General features: G+C 37.6%; 1 protein-coding gene across 2 annotated transcripts in view; it reads right to left on the reverse strand.

The window, feature by feature from the left end:
• Window positions 1–2,041: 2,041 nt before the first annotated feature.
• Window positions 2,042–23,678, reverse strand: part of B3GALT1 (beta-1,3-galactosyltransferase 1) — an 802,587-nt gene continuing 780,950 nt past the window's right edge. For both annotated transcript variants that reach the window (XM_074215786.1, XM_074215787.1), the window contains one exon: window positions 2,042–7,183. In XM_074215786.1, the coding sequence (XP_074071887.1) occupies window positions 5,989–6,969 (981 nt within the window). In that variant the 5' untranslated portion in view covers window positions 6,970–7,183 and the 3' untranslated portion in view covers window positions 2,042–5,988. The remainder of the gene's footprint in view (window positions 7,184–23,678) is intronic.

Genomic DNA, 23,678 nt, shown 5'->3' on the forward strand with positions numbered 1-23,678 from the left:
AGGCATAGAGACAGTGGAGTCAGTGTCATAGATGTAGCTGAATCAATAAAACTTTTTCGTTCATTTCTTTTTCATTTCACACAAACACACACAAATACCAGTTTAACCAAGAGAGAGGTGAGCCGATATTATTCAGGGCAATTTTTCTTGCTCACACAGATTACATTCTGGGACATACTGCTTTTCTAAATAGCTCGGGTTGCTTTTTTTTTCTACTTCAGAAATGTATTCAATTCTCTTCCAGCAGTGTGAATTCATCTGGAAATCTATGACAATCAATTAAGTAAATGAGAAAATAGAATGCTTGTAATTATGATAATCAAGCTATATGAAACCTACCCTCCCCATTCTAATACCCACACATCTTTAAGCAATATATTAATTAAGCCCCAGGTAATTGTTACAATTAGAATCAGGCTTTTATCATTTTTAAAAAAGTATTCTTTGAGAGGAAAAGTAAATATCTATAAAATGTTTGCAGGTGTCATTTTTAAAAAATACAATTCATTTTAATTTTTATGTTGTCTTTTCTCTGGTAACATAGAGATGATACCAGAATGTTTATTGATAATCCTGGCATTTCCCCATTTTCTCAGCTGATGACTCTTTTTAAAGAAGTTCAAATGAAATTTTAAAAAGATCATGGCATTTCCAAAAGGTAGCTAATACAAATATTTGGCCACACTGGGAAGATCTCTGTGCTTTGAATATCTTTTTCCTGTTGTAGAGGTGATTGGGATTCATAGTTTCATTTCCAAAGAGAAACAAGGACACTCAGCAATGATCCATAGGGCAAGGGGATGGAACCACTTTCTCTTAAGTAGTTATCAACCCTTTGTCCAGAAATAAAGACACTAGCACTTTCTTGACCACAATTATAAATGTCTATGCAAATATCTAATCACATTGCAGCATTATAAAGATATTAGGTAAGAGTGAAACACAAGAAGGGCCAATTTTACCTGAAAATGTGTTCCTATTTAAACATCTCAAGTTAAGTATTTTATGAACTTGAAATTCTCTAAGGAGAATAGAAAAAATTATTATCCCCATTTCTAGCTGTGGAGAGGTACTGTAGTCATCAAAGGTCAAAGGGGCCTGGGATAAAAGACTCAGTTTTCTGTCTACCATAGACCAACATTTGGTTCACTAGACCAAATGCTATAGAAGTTAATTTTCCCTGAATACGCTGGGGTCATATTGAAATTTTCAGGAGCAATGAACAATTCAGTGGCTCTTTTTGGTTTCTGAGCTGTTTAGACATATTGAGGTTGGTTGTTGGGTGAGGTCAATGGTAAATTATAAAACGTCTGTTTATTTTAACACTGGAAAGTGCTGGTATTTCATAGAGGACACTCAGAAAAGAAGCAGATAAAGTGAAAAATATGTTCTCCTTCTGTTTATTTTTCCCAATGGTTAAAAAATCAGCTTTTATGGAACAATAATCTTCTTTGTGACAGATGGGCCTATACATTAGCATCGTGCTTTCCAGTCAACAGAGTTTACATTTCAAGAAGGTGAAGAAACCAACTGTACACACACCTTCAGTTTCCATTTGTCTTTTTTTGTTTGTTTTCTGACATTAATACAAAAAATAGTATTCTGATTAGCAGCTCAACTAGCAACCCCACATAAACCTAAATAATACTTTAAATCCAAAGAGTGCACTTTTACGGACACTTTTGATGAAACAATATATACAATTTTGACAAATAAATACATAAATACATCCATTCATATATAATGATACACCTAAATGTCAATTTTTATTAACAAGCTTCTCTAGTAAATTGCTTCTTTCATTCACAAGTTGCTTTTTTTGTTTCTAAAAAACCATTTCCCCCTTTACAGCAGAAATTAAAGTTAATTCCCTCACTGAAATCACTTATTATGAAAGATAGAAAATCGATCCCAGGTGCTTTGGGTTAAATACTCCATTGTCCTTTGATAGGAAAAGTTTTATTGAAAAAGTCCTCCCCTCATCCCTCTTCAAAGGGGTACTTCATACCCATCCCCCCCACCCACATAACATATCCATCCAATAGGCTAGGTTGGTTGAAATCCATCCAAAGTAAACAGGAGCATCCTCCTATTTTGACTCTGGTATTATATTCAACATTTATCATGTTATAAGAAAAGAACAGAAAACCTTTCAACTTTACATCTAAAGAAAACCAAAAGGTTCATTTGAAAAGAGAATATTAAGAAGCAGACAATAAGCTTGGATATTTAACTTCATCCTGTGCAAAAGGAACACTGTAGATGGTTAGGTGTGAAAAGTAAGGTTATCATATGGAAACATGACTGCATGACCCCCATTGGAGACTACTGCCTATGATTTTGTGTTAAAACTAAGAACAGGGTTAGGATAAGGATTAGAGTAGGGATGGGGATAAGAATGACATAAGGGGTAGGGACAGGGGCACTACATCGGTTAGGGAACTCCCTAGTGAAGAAAGAAGTACTACTAATGCAGGTCAGAATTTTTACTGAAAATTTAAAGTCTTAGTGTTTTCTTGGACACTGAGAGTTGACTTATTCTGTCCTGGATATTTCAAAGGCAGAGTCTTGTGTTCTTGACAGAGACCAGTTTTCTATTCATGACCCTTTAAACAGAGAAAAGACTCAAAAGTCTTTCTCTTAGATGCCCAAGTGATAGGAATCTTGAGTTGGCCAATAATAGAAGTAGGAAGTTAGAGGCTTTCCTTGATCACCTGACTTGAAAAAAATTCCAAATATTCAAAAATGGAGGTCAAACATGCTTTAATTAAGGCTACAGAACCATGGGACAAAGAGCATTGCTCAAGCAAGCCCCATGCAGAGCCAAATGTTACCCAGGCTCCCACCTCTATATGTACATTTGAAGAGAGATGATGCCTTTAAAATATATACACACACATGATCTTTGATGAATATTTACATGTTTGTTTTCTGGGTATGATAGACCTTTCTTTTTTAATGAGGAAATTTAAAGAAGTTTCCAAAATAATAATGATCACTTTATATTTTTTTCTTTTTCTGTTCCATTTTAAGCTAGTGAGGTCTATTCATAATATGCATATATTTATCACATATACATAAGAAATATATATGTATCATGCTCATAATGTGTCTTTTTTATATTAAGAATTGTTGGTTGGACCTGGATGAGGTCAAAGCAAAATGATTTGAGCAGGGGCCCAGTGCAACTGTTTAATAGTTGAATAGATAGTAAACACAAATATGTATTGTTTTGAATGACCAGAAAGAAATGAAATTTGAGAACTGGCAATAATTACAGCACAATGGAGCTGACTGATCTCGTGGGTCCCAATTTCTCACCAACTTTTCTAATGTTTTCTTGTATTGTCCAAACTGAAATAAGCTATCTGACCCCATGTATATCATACTCACACATACACACACATGTACATGCATGTACATAGGTGTACACACCTGTGTACACAGGTGTGTACATGTATGTACACATGTGCAGGTGTGTTAAATATGTTTTCCAACTCAGGGGATGTGAGACTTAAAGAACTTTCCAGAAGGCTGCTTTTTAAGAACCAAAGCAATCCAGCAAATCAAAACAGGAACAATAAAAGAAGATGCTGTCTTCATATCATGGGGTTTTTCTCATTGATCATAAACAAGTAGGGGTTTTCTAGAAGTATAGACAACTTTTCCAAATGTTACCATCAATGTTTGGTTTATTATTAATTTTGCTCTGTTTCTTCTTTCTAGAAAGGTGAGTGATAAAATGAGATAATTTTTCCTGTCCTCCAAATCCCAAATGACTGGGAAGATCTCAGGTTACTTATTTTTCCAAGCAACCTAGCTTATTCCATCATCCAAAAGGGCAGAAGTTTCTGCCTCAAAATATACCTTATGTGACCCCCAAGCTTTGGAAGACACATTATCCTTCAACACAGAGGGGTAGCATACAATGCATGGAAATAATAATTCTAGAAGTGATGACAGAGGGATTATAAATAATTAATGAAGTTTCCCAAAAGTACTTCTTTGACCTCTTTATCAGTTTGCTAAAGAGAACCCCTCCCTATAATGGTATTAAAGACAAAAAATAAAATATATAGGAATACAAAGGAAACCAATTATATTAAAGTACAGTTATCATAACATTTTTTAAAAGTTCATGATCTTAAGAATTCTCTAACTTAAGCTAGAGAGAAATAAATGTTTTTAGTGATTTATGATCCATTATGGTTTATAGTCAAGAGTAACTGTGGTGCGTTTTATATGAACATATGTAGTGTATTACTGATAATAATTACTAACTTGCTTTTTCAGGTCAGGGAGGGGTGGAAACTGGACCCATGATTTAAAACTGTGTAAGAAGCTCTCAGTATAGAAAATAACCTTCCATCAATATAAATCAGACATTGTAGAGTTAGAATGCCCAAGTCACTGAGAGGTTGAGTGATTTACCACAATATTAGAGATGCAACAGGAACCCAGGTCTTTCTAACTTCAAGGCTAGCCCTTTAGACACCATGATTCCATTGTCTCTTACTATTATTTACTGGTTTCTGGTATTATAGCAATAATAGTAATAATACAACAATAATAATACTTTGCACATACATAGCACCTTTCAGCTGATAATTTCAAGGTACTTAGCAAACATGAATTAAAATACACAGCATCTGGGAGGTAGGTTTTTTTTTAATAATTGCCATTTTGCAAATGAGAAAATTGAGGCACACTGAGGTTTCCATCATTTGCTCCTTTGACACTGTAAGTCTTGTGGCAGAGAAAGGAATGGAACCTAGGCTGCAAATCTATTGCAACTCTGCCCCTGAGAAGACCTTAATGCTAATGCATTTGCATGTAATACTGTGGGATCTTGCTGAAATTCATTTGTACTAAAGTACACATTGCATTGCCTGGATATACCAGCCAGAGTTGGTGCCCAGTCACCATTTTTCTGCTTGTTAAGAGATCCCTGATTCCTAGGGCTTGAATTCTTTTCATGCCTTTGGAATCTGTTCTCTTTGTACTGTGATGTAGAATTCTTCTTGGCCACACATCAATTTTGCTTATTTTCCTTCTTTGGAACCATGTGCTCACATGAGTCACCCACTCTAATCGTACTCAGTGACAACATGTACTTGGTGGAAGCAGGTAGTTACATTTGGCAATTTTCCTTGGAGGCACAATTTTACATTTGTTCTAAAAGAACTGAGAATAAATCTCCTATTTATTTCCTTAAATAGCCTTCTATATACATTCCACCTGCTGCCCATCACATTTTTAATCTTTGGATGAGTAATAAAATTGTTTCCTGAACTTATAGAACATCTGATTCTCAAGTTCAAATTCCCACTCATCCATTGCCTATCTTTCTGCCAGTATCAAGTTCTTTTTGGGGGTGGAATTGTATGTATGGCACATTTTTACATGCCGATATATGGGGGAAAATCAATGTAAATATGACACACAACAGAAATATTCCCACTCACTGAGTCCTGACTGTCTATTTCTAAATGGGCTTCTAAATAAAGTTATTTTCTCTTTGAAGGGATGAAATGAAGGCATTATTGTGAGGTGACTTTTCTTCTCTCAGAACCAGATTTCCTTCTCAGATGCATAGTACCTATCTGGGTAGCATTCAACCAGTTTTCCTTTTAGGGGGGGCACAGGTTTGGGAGCTGCTTTTTGAGATAAATGGCAATGCCTATGCCCAGAGATTGGTATCTGGCACTTGTGTAGCATTTGTATAATGAGAATGACATTTGTAAACTGGTGATCAAAGAAAAGAACTAAGATGTGAAGGGGGTGAGGGGGAAATTACTTTTTGCAAACTCCTTCACAAGTCATTTTCCATAATAACATCTGTAAACTACCAAAATGAAGGCTCCTACATTAAAAAGAAGAAAAGAATGAAGGGGGGATAGAATAAAGAAAGGAAGGGAGAAAGAAAGGAAGGCAGAAAGCAATTAAGAAAGAAAGAGAAAATAAAAGATATTTACATCTATAAAAATCTTAACACCGGAGATGCTTCTTGCTTGACATGTCATTCCAGATTCTGTGCATTTCTTCTGGTGTGATCTGATGCACAGTAATGACACGGCGATACCTACACAAGCTGTAGGCCATTTTCCAGTGATTAAAGCCACTGTTTTGGAAAGGGTGAATGCCCAGCTTTCGAAGACACAGTCCCACATACACATCTTCAAGGTGAAGCAGTCTCGTGTGGAGTGAGGTCTTGTAAATGAGTTCTGCCACATCGGCTGAAAAGATATAGCCAGTCCCTGAGCAGAACGGTGGGTAATTGCTATCTGGGTACAAATCTCTGGGCATGTACCATTTACTGCGGACATCCCGGATTGGTCCTCCATTGATGACATAGCCAGTGAAATATCTTCTCCTTGGTTTGGTGCTGGGTTTTAGTAGTTTATAGATGAGATTATCCATGTTTACAAAAATGTCACTGTCTGTTTTCATGACATACTTAGCTTTTGAGCAGAAAGTGGCAACCCATCTCATCCCCATTAAAGTTTTGAGGGTGAGGTTATGGTATGAGTCAATGAAGTCCTCTACAATGATGTCATGGAAGATTTGGCTTTCTTGTTCCACCATCTGATTTAGAACTGGATCAGCATTCTTCCCTAGGAGAAAGAGAGTGGCGATTTTGATCCCCTTAAAGTTGTTTTCATCTCCCCATGTTTCTCGGATAGCCTGTCGAGCATCAAATTCCTTGTGTGTGGTGCTAATGAGGATGACAAGGAAGGGAGTGCTTTTCTCACATTTCTTAGGCTCATTTATGAGAAACTCAAATGCATGTGGGTTTATAGGTCGAGTTCTTATATTACCAAAGGTAACATTCTTCCTGGCCGCAGCAACGTTAGTAAATGGCCGAGAGCCAGAGTAGGAAGAAGTAGGACGAGTTATACTCAGGTACCAAAGAGCACTAGCCCAGCACACAACTGTCAAAACATAGAGACATGAGACCTTTGAAGCCATTGTCTTTGCAGCTCCTCTATGCTGTATATTGAATAAACAGCCTTCTTACCATCTCTTCGTCCTGCAAAGGCAGCATATTACTTGAAAATCTTAAAGTTCGAGAAATACAAGTCACTGTGAAATTGTTCATAGGTATTGGTGGCTAGCTTGTTACTCTACTTTTTTCCTCTCAGTGATGATGAGTTCCATGTCTTTATAAGTCTTCCTCTTAATTCTGCAAAATGCAAGAAAGCACACTGTAAGGTTTTAATATTATTAAGATAACATGAAAATTTCAAGATTTCATCAAAAGTAGTGTGGTATAAACCCTGGGCAAGTCACTTGATCTCTACTTGCTTTGGTTTCCTCATCTGTTAGATGGAGCTGGATGGTGGTAGTAACCACTTTCCAGGATTGTTTAAGGAGCAAATCAATCAATTCATCAATAAAGAAGCACTAGATTGTGAGGATGTTGTGATGCTGGACCTGGAGTCAGGAAGATCTGAGTTCAAATACTGCCTCAGACTAGCAGTATGACACTGGGCAAGCCACTTAACTAGTGACTGCCTTGGGTTCCTCAACTGTAACATAGGAATAATGATAGCATCAGCTTCCTAGGGCTTCTTATAAGGATCCTTTGTAAAGTGCCTGGACCATAGTGAGTACTCTATCAATGACAGGAAAGATTCAAACATTGGTTCCGGCACCTACTGCCAGATGTGTGATCCTGGCTATGCTACTTAACTTCTTGAGTATTATAGACAATTCTAAGACTATAAGTGAAGAGAAGGTGCTAGCCTTCATTAACAGTGAGTTTTTCACTTGAGAATTCTCTAGGCAACAAGGTAGTGCTGGCCCCGGAGTTAGACTTCAAATCTGGCTGCAGACACTTTCTATCTGTGTTATCCCAGGCAACTCTTCAAATGTAGAATAGGGGTAATAGGATCAACTACCCTTGAAGGGTTGTTGTAAAGAGTCAAAAAGATATTTGCAAAGAACTTTGTCTTGAATGTAGCAGGTGTTTTATAAAAGCTTACTCCCTTCTCTCCCCCCACCACCCCAGAACAATGTAATCACAAATCCACTCCCTATTTTTCCTTCCCTTTCCCCAATATAATCATTATTCTTGGAGGGGAGAGAGATGATCATAGATGTAAGAGCATAAAGGGAACATACTCATCTGACAAATAAGGAAACTGAGATCTACAGGACTTTAGTCAAACTGAAGTGAACTGAAGCTAATTTGGCTCATGAGAGCGATTAAATTTTTAGTGTAACCATTTATAAACTGGGCAGGTTGGTGGCATAGTGAGTTGAGTGACAGGACTTTATATTCCCAGAAATGGCAAATACAAAACATATCAGGCCTTGCTCTATTGTTTTGTTGAGTGTCTAGAAGAAATGTCAATAATTTAGGTTAAACCTGAAAGTGTGTCTTGTGCACATTTTTTGAGACTATCATAAAATATTTACCAGCACACCTCTAGATGTAATAATTCTCATATAGTTATAAAGGTAATAATCCAGATCCTATGTCTCCAGACCCAACATTCATTCTACCTTATCCTCCTTCCCTGCTTTCAATTTGTATCAGTTCTAAGAAACCTTACTGCATAATCACAATTGACATTTATATTTCAGTTTAATGTTTTTTGTTGTTCAGCAATTTTTTAGGCATATGTGACTCTTTCTGGCCCCATTTGAAGATTTTTGAAGATATTGGAGTGGTTTGCCATTTCCTTTTCCAGCTCATTTTACAAAGAAGTAACTGAGGCAAACAGAGTTAAGTGACTTGTCTAGGGTCACACAGATAGCAAGTGTCCAAGGTCATATTTAAACTCAAGAAGAGGAATCTTCTTGATTCTAGACCTAGGATTCCATTCACTATGCCACCAACCTGCCCAGTTTAATGTTGAGCCTCACGGTAACCCCATGAATTAAGTGCCACAGATTATTTTCTTCATTTTGCAGATGGGAAAACAGGTTCATAGAGGGTGACTAATCCTGTCCCAATTAGGAAGTACCAGAGATGGAATTCCAACCCAGAAGCAGAAGTCCAACTCTCTTGCCTCCAAGATCAGTATTCTGTCAACACATACTATCCCTGACTAGTTACTTGTATTCTCTTTGATTTGATATGGATGAAAATCCTGAGAAGCAAAATTTTGGGGTAATCAATAATCAATGTATTAAGTAGACTAGCAAATAATCAAGAAATTGATGGTCAGTGGTCTCTCTGCAGACAAAATCATGGAGATCCCAGAATGCTTAAATACTTTTGGATAAGGAGCTGTCCTTGACAGGTGAAAATCAACTCTGATTGGTGAGCAATTAATAAGAGAGTAAACATATTAATGAGGAGGTAGGCTAAAAATCTTCAGCTACTCCTGTTGAGAATGTGATTTTATTATTAGCCTTCAGCAATCTGAACAAAGAAATCAATCTCCATCCTGACCACGCTGATTGATTTTCTCCTTCAAAAGCTACATCACCTTAAATTCTAACGCAGGGTTCCAAGAACAGGGACTTACTTCCTAAGGTAATTTTTCTAAGGGAAAGAATTCACCTTGATTAGATTCTGTTTATAAGATCTAGTTGTTTGGGGTCCCATTCAAAATTGTAGAGCGTATGCTTAGGAGTATTTGGGCAAAGTCCTTTAGAGACTGATTGACTGACCTGCAAGGGCTAATCCCTGAATGAGGAAATAGAAAGGAAAAACTTCAGTCCAAATTTTATAATTGTTATTACTAAAATAGAAAATAAGAATTTCTCTCAGGTTCCTGACCTTACCTGCGTTTGTTTGTTAGCATAAAGTTTGATCTTATATTGAACTTCTTTACATCTGAGTATTGAGAGAGCGAATACAATGGGAGGAAGGAAAAACAAACACTGGATTTCGATTCAGGAAGAAGCACCTTCAAATGTCATCTCTGGTGTATCATGGCTGAGTGACCCTGGACAAGTCCATCTATCTCCGAGGGACCTAAGTAACAATCTGAGACTCTACGTTGAAGAGCATCTGAGCCTAAGATCTTTCCTCGCTAGAAAATCTCCACCCTAATGAAATTACTCCAAACCACCAAATACACAGATTTTTATATATATATATATATATATATATATATATATATATATATACATATATATATATATATATATATATGTATATACAAAATTACTTTGATCATTCTCCTGGTACCTCAAAATCCTTTTCCTCTGTCTCAATTCATAGGAAACTCTCTATACAGTGTAACACCTTCTATTCTATGGCGATCTTAACTTTCAGACCTCTGATTCCTTTGTTTCCTTGACTGGGTACATTTCTAAGCTGCTCTGGTTGAGAAACCAATCCATTACTTTTTTCATAATGCTCTGTTTTTTGGTCTTGTTTCTAGATCCTTGTGTGGTATACCTTAAATGGTATCCAAGGGTACCTAGATGGTGCAATGGTTAGAGGGCTGAGCTTGGAATCAGAAAGCATCATCTGACCTCAGACACTTAATAGTTTTATGACCCTGGGCAAATCACTTAACCCTCTTTGTTTCAGTTTCCTCATCTGTAAAATGAGCTGGAGAAGAAAAATGACAATTTACTTTGGTATGCTTAACAAGAAAACTAAAAAATGTAGTAAAAAAAAAGAGATAGATATGATTGAAAATGACTGAGCAATGACAATAAAAAGCAGTTCCTAGCAACCCTGCTCTCTCCTCTCCCAGTTTCTACTACAGATTTCCAGTTTTCCCACTGGACAAGCACGCATACATATTTCTGGGATCAGTTCAGAACTTTGGTACTATATAGCAAGGGAAATTATACTGTTTCCTGCCAATTGTTTGTTTCCTTAGGACTTTCTTACCTGCAAATACATCCTAAGAATTCCTAAGGATCTTAAGAAATGAGACTTTTGAATTTTGGGGTCACTAATTCAAGATTAAATTAGCATTCAAATGAGAAAAGTTATCTTTAGGAGCTCCTGGGTCTTTTCTAGAATTCCCAACTTCTTTTTAAAGGTAGGTGAGGTTACAAAGTTCATTCATGTAAAAAAATTGTCTCTTGCTTCCTTGTTAGAGCATATTGCAGTAGTACTGGTAGACAGAGATAGGAGATAATGGATGCGAATTTCAACAAACTCAGCTTTAGAATAAACTATGCACTTCATTGTAGGCCTGTGTTGAAAGAATTTAACTGGGGTTATGGATGGAGACTCATGTTCCTAAGCACAATCATCATAATAAAATAAGAAGACAGGGATGAATAAAAGCAGAGTCAATAGACACCATGTTGTCTAAGCCAAGAGCGGAATGTGAATATATGAGCCATAGGAGGGAGGCCAGCAATAGCTCATTGTAGTTATGATTCTTCTTAAATGAACATTAGAATAGCTCCTAGCAGCATGACTCTGAGTATAGCTAGGGCTCCAGCTGACCCGTAATAAACAATGTCCAAATCTAGGCCCTAGTATTGCCAAACTCCTGGTGGTAAAATTGGGGGAGAGCAGATAAAAAGGATGTGTTCTTTGAAACTACCAAAGAGAGGAAAAGGATGTTTTGGAAACCCATGGTAGGGATTTAATATCCTGCTTCAGGGTTCCTCACTGACTTAAAGGACCTTCCCATTGCTCTTAGAGGGTGGGAAGAAATTCCATGATGAATCTCAGAACCAGTCTCCCTTGTCACAGCTTCTATTCTAATTGTTCTTCGTTTCTAGATCCTGTGTTGTAGGCTCTCTTATTTATCTACCCCTCTTATCCCATCTGTGCCCATTAGCATCATTAGCCCCCTATTTCCCAGTTATCTTTTCCTGTCTCTAACCAAAATACAATAGTTACCTCCTACAGCTTCAAAAAACCTTCTCCTATGTGTAACCTGGGTTTACATTTGATATTTTACATTTCTTTGCTGAAGTCATTATTAAAGGAATAAAAGGGGATTCTCATTAGATTTGGGCCTTTTGGGCCATAGCCTCATCCCCTTTCTCTTATTCCTTTTGTTCTTCAGCTTTGTCCCTAGAAAGTTTTTTTTAAGATTGTCATGTAGAATCTGCTGTCTAAAAAAAAAAAAAGAGAGAATCTTAGCTGCTACTCTGTGCTTTCTCCCTACCTAGGTTTTGTTTTGAGTGAGGCTTACCCAAAGGAATGTGTGTTTGCAAAAACATTCTTTAACTGTTTGTGTACTAGTTATATTCAGTCTGTCTGAATAACAAATCCCCTGAAACAGTTGCATCATTCAAATTTGCATAGTATATTTCCACTGGGCAGCAAGCAATAATCATATTTTACATAATTATAACCTCAAATAATGTGAATTTGAATACATAAGACCACCACATCAGGGGACTCATTATTCATAGGAATTCAGACCTAGATTTACTAGTTTTCTGGTGCACAGCTCCATGCTAGGAAGAGTATTAAGGTGGTGGAAGAGGAAGGAGATGTTATACCCTAAAGTATTTCTTAGAAATAAAAAGTTCCCTACCCTTCACAGAGGTATGTAAATCCCAAGTGAGGGGAAGGGGAATCAGGGTTTATTGTATAGAACCTATAGAAAAATTGGAGGTGGAGCTAGGTGTGGTGGAAGTTCTGGGATCAAAATATTTATAAGTCTCTGACCAGCAGAGTGCTATGATATAATTTGTCTTCTGTAAAATGTAGAGCTGAGAGTCAGTATAATATCCCAGATCTGTTCTGACCTGGAAAGTGCATCACATTTCCTGATGGATGCTGAATTCTATGCAATACTCTCTTTAAATATTGCTTATAATATTACTAGATGTGATACTATTCATAACTTACACCTTTGAATTAAGTTCTAGTGCTCTCTCAATGTGGTCCCCACAAAATAGATCAATGGTAAAAAATACATATGGGGCAACCAGGTAGGTATTAGATGGAGTGCAGGTCTGGAGTCAATAAGACTCCTCTTCCCTGAGTTCAAAATTGTTCTCAAAAATTTAGGAGCTAAAAACCTCAACTCAGTTCTTCACCTATAAAATGAGAAGGAAATGCATTATCTTTGCCAAGAAAACACCAAAATGGGGTTATGAAAAATTAAACATGATTGAAATGACTGAACAACAACAACAACAAAATAGATTTTTCTTTGGAGAAACAACGTCGTATTAGATTCCTAATACTTTGTAATTAGACCTTGCAGTTAGTCCTTTAGTGTATGTTTAGCAGAGAAACCTAGACTCTGTTTGCTAGATATGAATGAATTCATAGACTCACACTCAGATATGAGGGACATATAAATTTTATTATACAGTTGCAGACTTACTGCCACTGGCTGATCCTTAAGGGATAAGCAGCATAAAGAGAGAAAGTAAGGATTTTTAAGGGAAGCATGGCATGGTTTATGATGTTAGGGTTTGAGGAGGGTTCAGGGAGGCATTAGGGTGGTACTAGGGAACTTCTAAGGAATGGATAGTTTAATCCTCATGTGAGGGTAGGCATGGGGAAAAAGGTGGGTGGGTGGGAGTCATATGCATTGTAGTGTTTCTAGTCTCTCTCTTTGGTGAGATAATTTTTGAGGCATCAGTGCAGGTAACCTTTGTCAGGAAAACAAAGTAAACAGGATGAGTGTTAGCACAAATATAAAATATGCAACATAGTCCAAGACCTACACAGAAAGGAGCAGATTAACTATTTGTTGGCAATTTTTCTCTGCTAAGTATTTCCTCTGCTATAAAACCTTCATCTGGACAAGGTGTGAATTTTCCAGGCAAAAGGTGAATCCTTTATTGGTCTGAGCCCTCATTGCTCAATTTATGAGACTTTTATTCTGGCAACTGGATTTAATTCTTTTTCTTTCTTTCTTTTTTTTTTTTTTTTTGCAAGGCAATGGGGTTAAGTGGCTTGCCCAAGGCCACACAGCTAGGTAATTATTAAAGTGTCTGAGGCCGGATTTGAACTCAGTACCCCTGACTCCAGGGCTGGTGCTCTATCCACTACACCACCAAGCTGCCCCTAACTGAATTTAGTTCAGTCTAGTAAGTATTAATTAAATTCTATGGGAAAAGTGCATGGTAGAAGGATATAAAGTCCAAAAGCAAAAAACAAACCTTATCCTCAAGGAGTTTATATTTTACTGATAATACAGTTCTTGAAACATAAATAAATATAATTTTTATTAATATTTTTATTTGTTTTTCTAACAACATGCAATGATAATATTCACCTATCATTTTTTTGCAAGGTTTTGAGTTTTACATTTTTTTCTCCCTCCCTCTCTTTCCTTCCTCAACAGAAAGCAATTTAGTATAGGCTCTACATGTGCAATTATGCTAAATATAGATCCATTAAATATAGTATTAATTTGAGGTAGGAGAGAGTGCTAATAAATAGGGGAAATCAGGAAAATCTTCCTAAAGTGGAAATTGGGGAGTTAAGTATGTCCTTGGAAAGAAGATACTTCTTAAGGTGGGAAAACTCTGTGTGTGTGTGTGTGTGTGTGTGTGTGTGTGAAAGAGATAGAGACAGAGACAGAGAAACAAACCGATGGACAGATGGACAAAGAGATACTCAGAGCAAGGTTTTTGGGGACTGAAAGAGCAGGAATAAGGATATGGAAAAAAGACTCACCAGTTATTGAGGTGGCTTGATTCCATCACCATCTGCCTATGCCTTACCTAGGGGACTGAGGGTGTTGTCATTATCATCTCTCACCAGCTTGCGACTGGCCTCCTGGCTCCTAAGGTGGCCTGAAGCCCCTATGGGACATTGAGTTTTTGGAGGGCGCTCAGGAAGACAGCAGAGGAGACCACAGACTGTACCAGCCTGTGCTGGGTGAGGCTTTGGGACAAGAGAAATTCACAATCTAAAGGAGGATGACAAGCCTAGGCCTGGAACACTGCGTAGATGAGTGATCCTGGGCAAGTCACCCAACCTCTGTTTGCCTATTTCCTCATTTGTAAAATAGGAGGTAAGGTTGTTTAGAATGCTATAAAAATGCTAGTCATCATCATCATCATTTTTATTATTTTAGAAGACCTGCCAACTTCTCACCTCTTTAAGAAGCCTTTCCCAATCCCTGCTTATTCTAGTGCTTTCCCTATGTTAATTATTTCCTATTTATCCTATTTTTAGTTTGTACATTGTTTGTTGTCATCCCCCTTTTGACTGTTTCTCTAGCCCTAGAGTCACCTTTTACCTTTCTTTGTATTCCCAGCACTTAGCACAGACAATAATAGTTGCTTAATAAATGCTTATTACTGGATTGGACCTAGGCATTACTGAACTGTTCCCCTTCAGATCTGAGAAAGATGCCATATTTTTTCTTCTTTAATTCTTACTCTTGGCATTGGGGCACAAGATGTTTATAAAGCTTATCTCTCTCTTCTCTAAAGTTACCTTTATAATTTTTGTTTAAGGAATTAGTTTGAATTTATTGCTTGCATAAAATGGCCCATTTCTGGTTGTATGATTCATTATTGGTGAACAAAATGTGAATGGTAAAAGACCATTGAATGGGAGAGATATCAGTATAACTCAAAGATTCGAACCTTGATCCAAAATGTCAAATTTACACCTGACTGGCTTTTGATCCAAAGGAGAGAATCTCAATGAGTTTTGACTAGTTGACATTCAGTATAACATAGCAAAACAGAGTGAAGCAGTAATGTTTTCTCCCTCAGGCCAAAAAACAAGCCAGTGGACTTAGATTGAAAGAGGTTGAATGTGTAAGAGGCAGGGCCTCAGGCAAATTCATTCCCCCTCTATTTCTCCCTTTGAAAGCTGGTCCTAGAATTGGGTTGGGAAGGGTGGGATGAAGTGTGGAGGTCTTTGTTGCTGATCTATTGTTTCAGTCCTGTTTGACTTCATGACCCAATTTGGGGTTTTCCTGGGAAAGATACTGGAGTGGTTTTCCATTTCCTTCTCCAGTTCATTTTACCTAGGAAAAACCTAAGACAAATAGGGTTAAGTGACTTGTCCGGGGTCACAAAGCTAGACCTCAGTGAGAGTAGTCTTCCTGACTCCAAGACAAGTAGTCTATCCACTTCACCATCTAGCCACCCCTGAGGGAGAGGGTGGTGGGTCTTACAGGATCTAATTTGTGGAGAGATTATCATTTGTAAAGTCTGAAAGCTTTTGTAATCAGAAGAGATAAAGTGAGTGTGAGGAGATTTGAAGAAAGGAGGAAGGTAAAGCAGCTTATTTCTGGGTAAAGATGAGTTAGAGGTGTTCCTGCCAAAGAAAAAGTGTTTTGGTGCCCAACAACAATAACAAAACAAAACAAAACAAAAACTTAACACAGAAAAAAAAAAAACACCCCAACAACAAATCTCAACCCAAAAGCCTTCTGCAAAACTGAAGGACACAGGACCCTAACTGAACCCAGGGGAAGATGCTAAGATTCCCAGCACAATTCTCCTGAGGGCTCTTTCCCTTTTACTATAACCATTAGTTTTTTGTTCATCTTTTTTTTGCTTTTGTTTAAGGAAAAAGTTCATGTACACACAACATTTGTCATTCCTCTAAAACAGTGGCAGGCACAGATGACACATTAACTCCTTGTCCCTGAAATACTAACCCCTTCAAACAAAACATTTCATGAGATACTAGAAAGATTCTTCTCTGGGAGTTTGACTACACAGTCCATTGGACCTCTTCTTCCTCCCTTCTCCCTTAACACTCTTGATTTTTTGGTTCATTCAAGTATAAAGCTAATTCCTTTACCTGCACAGCTGATTAGATCTATTTCCTTCCAGCTCTTCTAAGACCTCATTCCAACAGTCTTCCTATTCTCCCCCACACTCTCCCCATGCATCCTCTTCCTATTCTCCCCCCACACCTCCTTCCTAGATGCCTCCAAGACTTGTCAGTTCTTTCCCAAACTAAAATAATCTTTCTTTGAAGCTTTTATTCCTTCTAGCTATCATCTAATCTCTCTAACCCTCTTCACTGTGTAATTCTTACAAAAGCCTAGTATCCACTTTCTTGATTATCCACTCTTTGATCATCCCTTTGTAGGACTTCCATCCCTACTGTGACAACATACTTTTCATTCCTTAGGTCTTAGAACTAGTTCTAGAAGAGAAGTCATCTATTCCAGTCTCCCAGGTAATAAGCACCAGAGGGGTCATTTGGACCCTAAGACAGTGCTCAATATGCTGCACCCAGATGCCTCCTTCAACAAACATCTACCATAATGCTAGGAACAGCTAGGTGGTGCAGTGACACTGACCTTGAAATCAGTTGGACCTGAGTTCAGATCCTACCTCAGATGCTTATTAGTTGTATGACCTTGGACAAGTCACTTAACCCTGACTGCCTCAAATCCAGGGCCATCTCCAGTCACCCTGATTCATATCTGGCCACTAGACCCAGATGGCCTCAGAGAAGAAAGTGAGGCTGGTGACTTAGCACAGCATCCCCTCACTCAAATCATTGCATTTTATTGCATCACCTTCCTGAAGGACGAACATCATCATCCTGTCCCCCCAATCCAATTCATGTATAAGTTATGGCATCACTTCCCTGATGTTATAGTCTTCTTTGAGAACAAAGGACAAATATCTTCATCATCATCATTATCATCATCAGCAGCAGCAGCAGCATCACTTATATACTTATGGTACCCCAGAACCTACTGGGGTCCAAAGGAGATAAAAAGTGAGACAGGACCAGAACCATACTGCAGAAGCTTATTGGAAGAGCTGAGATGGACAAAAAGAATGAAGATACCTTTATAAAAACCTCTCATGCCTGCTCCCTTCACTCCTCGAGCATTGCTACAACCAAAGTGCAGACTCATTACCTCATTTCTTTTATTTTAATTTCTTTTTGCTTTTAAAACCAACTTTTCTCATAATGATACCAAATGATACCAAATGATACCAATGATACCAAACACAACCCTGGTATTTTTTTTTTACAAAAATATTTCTTTTAGGTAAACATGAAAAATAGAGTCAATATACAAGAATCTTTTTATCATTTATATGACTTAAATACCACTACAGTGTTGTATACAAAATATAGTATCATATACATATGTCATACAAAGTATAAAGTGTTAGCTTGCTGATTAATCTGCTTACCATAAATCTCTCTTTACTCCAGCCCATTCGCCAATGAACTGTCAACATGATCTTCCTATAGTATACTTCTGACCTCAATAAACTGGGGCTTTCCCTCACTTCTAGGATCAAATATAAAATACTTAGATATTCAAAGCCCTTTCTAACTTGCTCCTTCCCAAATCTGTCCAGGTTTTTAAAAAAAATCATATTTATTTAAAGCAATGGTATTAAGTGACTTGTCCAAGGTCACACAGCTAGGCAATTATTAAGTGTCTGCAAATGGATTTGAACTCCAATCTTCCAGACTCCAGGGCCAGTACTCTATCCACTGCACCACCTAGTTTCCCCCAGTGTAGTCTTCTTACATCTTATACCCCACAATGTTAGGCAACAATAGATGGATAATAGGATAGATGTTAGGGGTAAACTAACATTAATTAATAATACATAATTCATTGTCATGGACCCTCTTACTGTTCCTCAGATAAGACAATCTTCATCCTCCATGTGTGCTCATTAGTAGCTCCCTATCCAAGTCTCCTGCTTCCCTGACTTCCTGCAAGTTATAGAGGAAATCCTACATTTTACAGGAAATCTTTCCCAATCATATTGCAGTCCTAGTGCCTTTTTTTCTTTGGTTATTTACAATTTGTTCTACAGAGATCTTGTCTGGCACAGCTGCTTACAAGTTGATGTTCTTAATAATGTTGAATTCTTTGAGAATGGGGACTGCAAGGGACCTCAAAGATCATCTAACCCAATGTTCTTATTTTGCAGATGAGAAAATGAAGTCTTGAAAAGGTCCAGTGATTAGCCCAAGTCACACAAGTTCAAAGTCACACCATCTACCTGCTCCTAGCATGGAGCCCAGAGTTAGAAGGATTCAGCAAAAAGTATGAAGGAAAAGAAGGTGACCAAAGATTTCAAAGAGGTCAAGAAAGATGAGAATTGAGAAACGGCCATTAGATTTGACAATTAATAGATCACTGGTAACTTTGGAGAAAGCAGTTTCATTTGAATGATGGGGTAGGAAGCTGAACTACAGAGATTTAAGAAGACAGTGAGAGAAAAGGAAGTGAAGGCATCTACTGTATACAGCCTTTTCAAAAAGTTCAGCCACAAAAGGTAGATATGGGGGTGGATGAATCAAGAGGGGTGTTTTGGGATGAAGAAGACATAGATAGGTCTGTCAGAAGTAGGGAAGCAACTGGTAGACAAGGAGACATTAAAGATTAATGAGAGAGTAGAAATGATAGATGGGACAATCTTCTGGAGAAGATAGGATAGGCTATGCTCCGTTGTATGTGTAGAAAAGGTGAAGGAAAAGATAGTGACAGAAGTTATCTATTTGAGGTGAAATGAAGAATGGGGGGGGGAGAGAGAGCTTTCTGTAAATAGTATCACTATTTTCTGGAAAATATAAGGCAATGTTCTCAGGTGAAAGGAAGGTCAAGAGGTAAAAAGTTTGGGAAAAACATTTGTGATGAGTGTAATAGAGAATGGATTAAGGAAGTATAAAGGGATTACCTTTCTAGGGTGAGGGCCCAGTTGAGATTATGTAATACACACTTGCAGGGAACCAGTTGGGACAGTTCTGTGATTTTTCTCTAATTTTCCTCAGTAGCAGATGGGTGGGAGACATGCAGATAGTAGGAATAATTCAAGACTGGGTTTGGAAAGTCATGATTTTCAATAGGATAATGGAACAAAAGACTTGAGGGAAGAAGGCAAGATAAGAGTTGAATTGGTTTTCTAAGGAGTCAAGATGTGGAAGGGAAAAGAAGGTAGCCAGATTAGGGGTGATGATCAGGGAAAAAAGATGAAAGGTGGAATGACAATAGATTTTGATCAGATTAATAAACTGCAGGGTTAATGAACATAGATGTGGAACAGTTGTGGGTGATGACAAGATCAGGGGTGTTACCATCTTTGTGCATATCTGAGGTGGGATGGAGGAATAGGTCAAGGGAAATGAATATTTAAGTTAAGTTAATTTAAGGGGAAAGTTAAGTATTTAAAAGAGCAGCAATATGTATATTGAAATTCCTAAGTGTGAAGGAAAAGACTGCATCATATATTGAGCTCATTGAAGAAGGAGAGTTTCCTGGAAGCCTGGAGATAACATTTACTAGAACCTTGATTGGGTGAGAATTATAGCTCAAATGAACCTCAGAGTAAGAGAAGTATCACTAAGCGATGGTGGCAGAGGGAAAGTCTTGAAATGATAATGGGGACCAAGGAGTAATTCAACTCCCCATATGAATGAAGGTGTTGGAAAGGGTGAGCAAGTGTCATCAAGAGGAAACCAGGTCTCAGTAAGTGCAAGAAGATGAAGGAAATGACAAAAGAAAAGGTTTAAGATGATAGCAAATTTGCTATCTATGGAGGAGTCATTCCAGAGAATGTATAAAATGGGGGTGATCATCTTGAACTGTCTACCATCTGAGGTAATCCAAGGAAAAGCCGTGTAAGGAAAACACTATAGACAATGAAGCATAATGAAAGATTTTGAGCAAGGGAATGATCAGATTTGCACAATAGGTGGATAAAGAGGCTGACTTGGCAAGGATATGGGACAGGAGGTTAGTTCAGATGAGAGACCTTAGTAATAGTGATAGTAGGGAAAATATAAAGGAGAATACTGAGAGATTTTGCCAAGACAAATTCAGGGAAAGAAAAGGCAGGAGTTGGAGAGTGATTGAATGTGGGCCTAAAGCAGAGAAATCTCAGATCATTCTACATCATGACCTTGAATGACAGGGAGAAGTGTGATGCCACTGGCAGAAAAAGGCAAATAGAGAGGATGATGAGATTTTAGGAGAAAGATAATGAGCTCTGTTTCACTTTTCAGAGAGTTAATGTGGTAGAACCTTCATTTCTAGAAGCTTATGTTTCCTCATTGAAAACTATGCTTGATTGACTGCTGTTTTTAATCATTTATGAAAGAAACTATAAAGTTTTCCTCTTTGTCATAAAGGTAAGAAATAGGAGAGCATGGGTGTGTTCTTTTGGTAAAAACCTCTTCAAGTGGGTACTTAAATGTTTATTGTTTCATTGAATTGAATTTCTTTTTCTGGAAGCCACATTGACTACCCTATCTGTCATAGTCAGGTAGATGACAACTTGCCCTTGATTTTCTCACCATCTTTTTTTTTTTTGGATGAAAATTTCCACATCTGGCACTTATCATCTAAAATGAATTGACTTGCTATGTAAAAACTTCATGCTTTCTAAAAAAAAAAAATCTGTGAAGCCAGTGCTTCCCATTTCAGTAGTTTGTCTTAGGGATTAGGATAGAGTGAATTTGTGTTCTTTCTACCAATACAGGTCAGCAACTTTTCTGTAACTTGTAGTTTTATAGAGTTGCCTAAGGGATTAGAATTTTTCTTTTCTAGGATCACATAGCTAGTATAGCTCAGATGCATAACTTGAACCCATGTCTTCTTGGCCAAGGCCAGCTCCCTAGGACATACTGCAGCCAAAGTTTATAGTTTGAGACCCCTGTGGGTCTTCTTTTGTCCCTTCAAAGCTTTTTAATCAGTGTCCCAAAGGGAGAAATTTGAAATGATATTTCTGCTAGTCTTAAAAAAATGACCAAAATAGAAACTCTCATAAAAATCACAGAATTGCCAATTTGTAAGGGATTAAAGGGGTCATCTGTTGTGGTTGTTTGTCCTTCATTCTCAAAGAAGGCCATGATATCTGGAGGTGATGCCATGACATACATGTGAGTTAGATTTGAGTGAGGTGTGCTGTGCTAAGTCACCAGCTTTACTTTCTCTTCCTGGGTCCAGGGACCAGATGTGGCTCAGGATGACTAGAGATGGCTCTGGATGTGAAGCAATGAGAGTTAAATGATTTGCCTAGTCACACAGCTAGTAAGTGTCAAGTGTCTAAGACTGGATTTGAACTCAGATCCTCCTGATTCCAAGCTGTCCCAAATCATCTATCCAAATAATGTATTCTAACTTCTTTCAAGTATGTCCTCCCTGAGGTTCTTTGTTGCTGTTGAGCTCTTTTATATCCTCTAACATCCTCCAACATAGGAGAGGTTATGGAAGGGGAATAGTAGCAGGAATCACGGAATGAGGATCTCTGAAAAGAAAAGCAGGGGAAGATGGAGAAAACTGGTTCCTGTGTGGATGTGGATAATTGTATGAAAGTGGTAGGAATAAGGACTTCACGTTGGCCTCATCTCTTCATCCATCTATTATTGCCATCTGTCCTAGAAAAGATGAATTGTAGATCCACCAAATTTCAGAATAGGCAAAGAAACTTGTGCTTGTCCTATAGTTTGTCATTGTATTCTTTAAAATTTTACTTGAGGGTTGATAGTTTGTCTCAGCGGCAGCTAGGTGGTACAATGGATAGAGCATCAACCCTAGAGTCAGGAGGACTGAGTTCAAATCAGGTCTCAGACACATAATAATTACTTAACTCTGTGAGCTTGGGCAAGTCACTTAACCCCAATGCCTTGCAAAAAAACAAAACAAAACAAAAAAAGAGTTTGAAGATCATTCCCATAGAATACTGGATATTGGTCAGTTCTTTTCATCAAATCTTTGGAAGAGGTCTGGGAAGAGTGGGAACAATGTCACTGACTGGTGATATTTTATTATTAGTTATTTTTTCTGTCATATCCAACTCTTCATCATCCCACTTGGGGTTTTCTTGGCAAAGATATTGGAGTGGTTTGCCATTTCTTTCTCCATTCATTTTACAAATGCAAATTAAGACAAACAGGGCGAAGTGACTTTACTAGTAACACAATTAGTAAGTATCTGAGGTTGGATTTGAATTCAGGAGGAGGAATCTTCCTTACTCCAGGTCCTCTACTCTATCCACTACACCACCTACCTGCCCCTTGCCAATAATATTAGGAAGGGAAAATTATTGTAATGATAACAGTTCACATTTGTATGGTTCTATAAAACATCACAAAATGCTTCCCTTTCAATAACCCTGAGGGAGATACTGCAAATATCTCCATTTTACAAAGAATAAATATGGATTAGAGACAATAAACCCAGGTTAAGTAAGAGAACTAGAATTCTAATTCCCATTTGTTGTTGTTTGGAATAATGTAGCATCACTTTCTTCTAAAGCAAGCAGACAATTCAGCTATAACTTAGACTCTTAGTCGCCTGGGAATGCTGAGGGATTACATGCCTAGTCTATGGTTTTACAGCTTGTATGGAATAGAAGTAAGAGTTAAACCTAGGTCTTTAGGAATTCAAGGCTCAAAAACTGAGGTTTTGCCATTACACCATGTGTAATAATTAATATTGTTTGAGTATTGCATTTCATTTTTCTGTCATTTTAACTAATAATAAACTACCTATCTGCCTCAGTTTCCTCATATATAAAATGGAGATTTGTTGTGAGGGACAAATGAAATAATATTTGGAAAGCACTTTGCAAACTTTAAAGTATTATATAAATGTAAATTATCACTAATATTATATCCTCATGATTATTGGAAAGGAAAGTCTTTATATCTATCAATCATTGCATCAGTGTGGGTTCTTTTGTCAATACAAGTGGTGGTTTGATGCAATCAGGTGGTTCAGTGGATAGATCTCTGGGACTGGAGTTGGAAAGCCCTGAGTTCAAATTCAGCATCAGAGTTTAGTTGTGTGGTCCTGGGCAAAACACTTAACCTCTGTTTGCTTTAATCTACTGGAGAAGGAAACAGCAAACCACTCTACTGT

This window comes from Macrotis lagotis, chromosome 1 (assembly GCF_037893015.1).
Source record: "Macrotis lagotis isolate mMagLag1 chromosome 1, bilby.v1.9.chrom.fasta, whole genome shotgun sequence".
NCBI classification, from domain to species: Eukaryota; Metazoa; Chordata; class Mammalia; order Peramelemorphia; family Peramelidae; genus Macrotis; species Macrotis lagotis.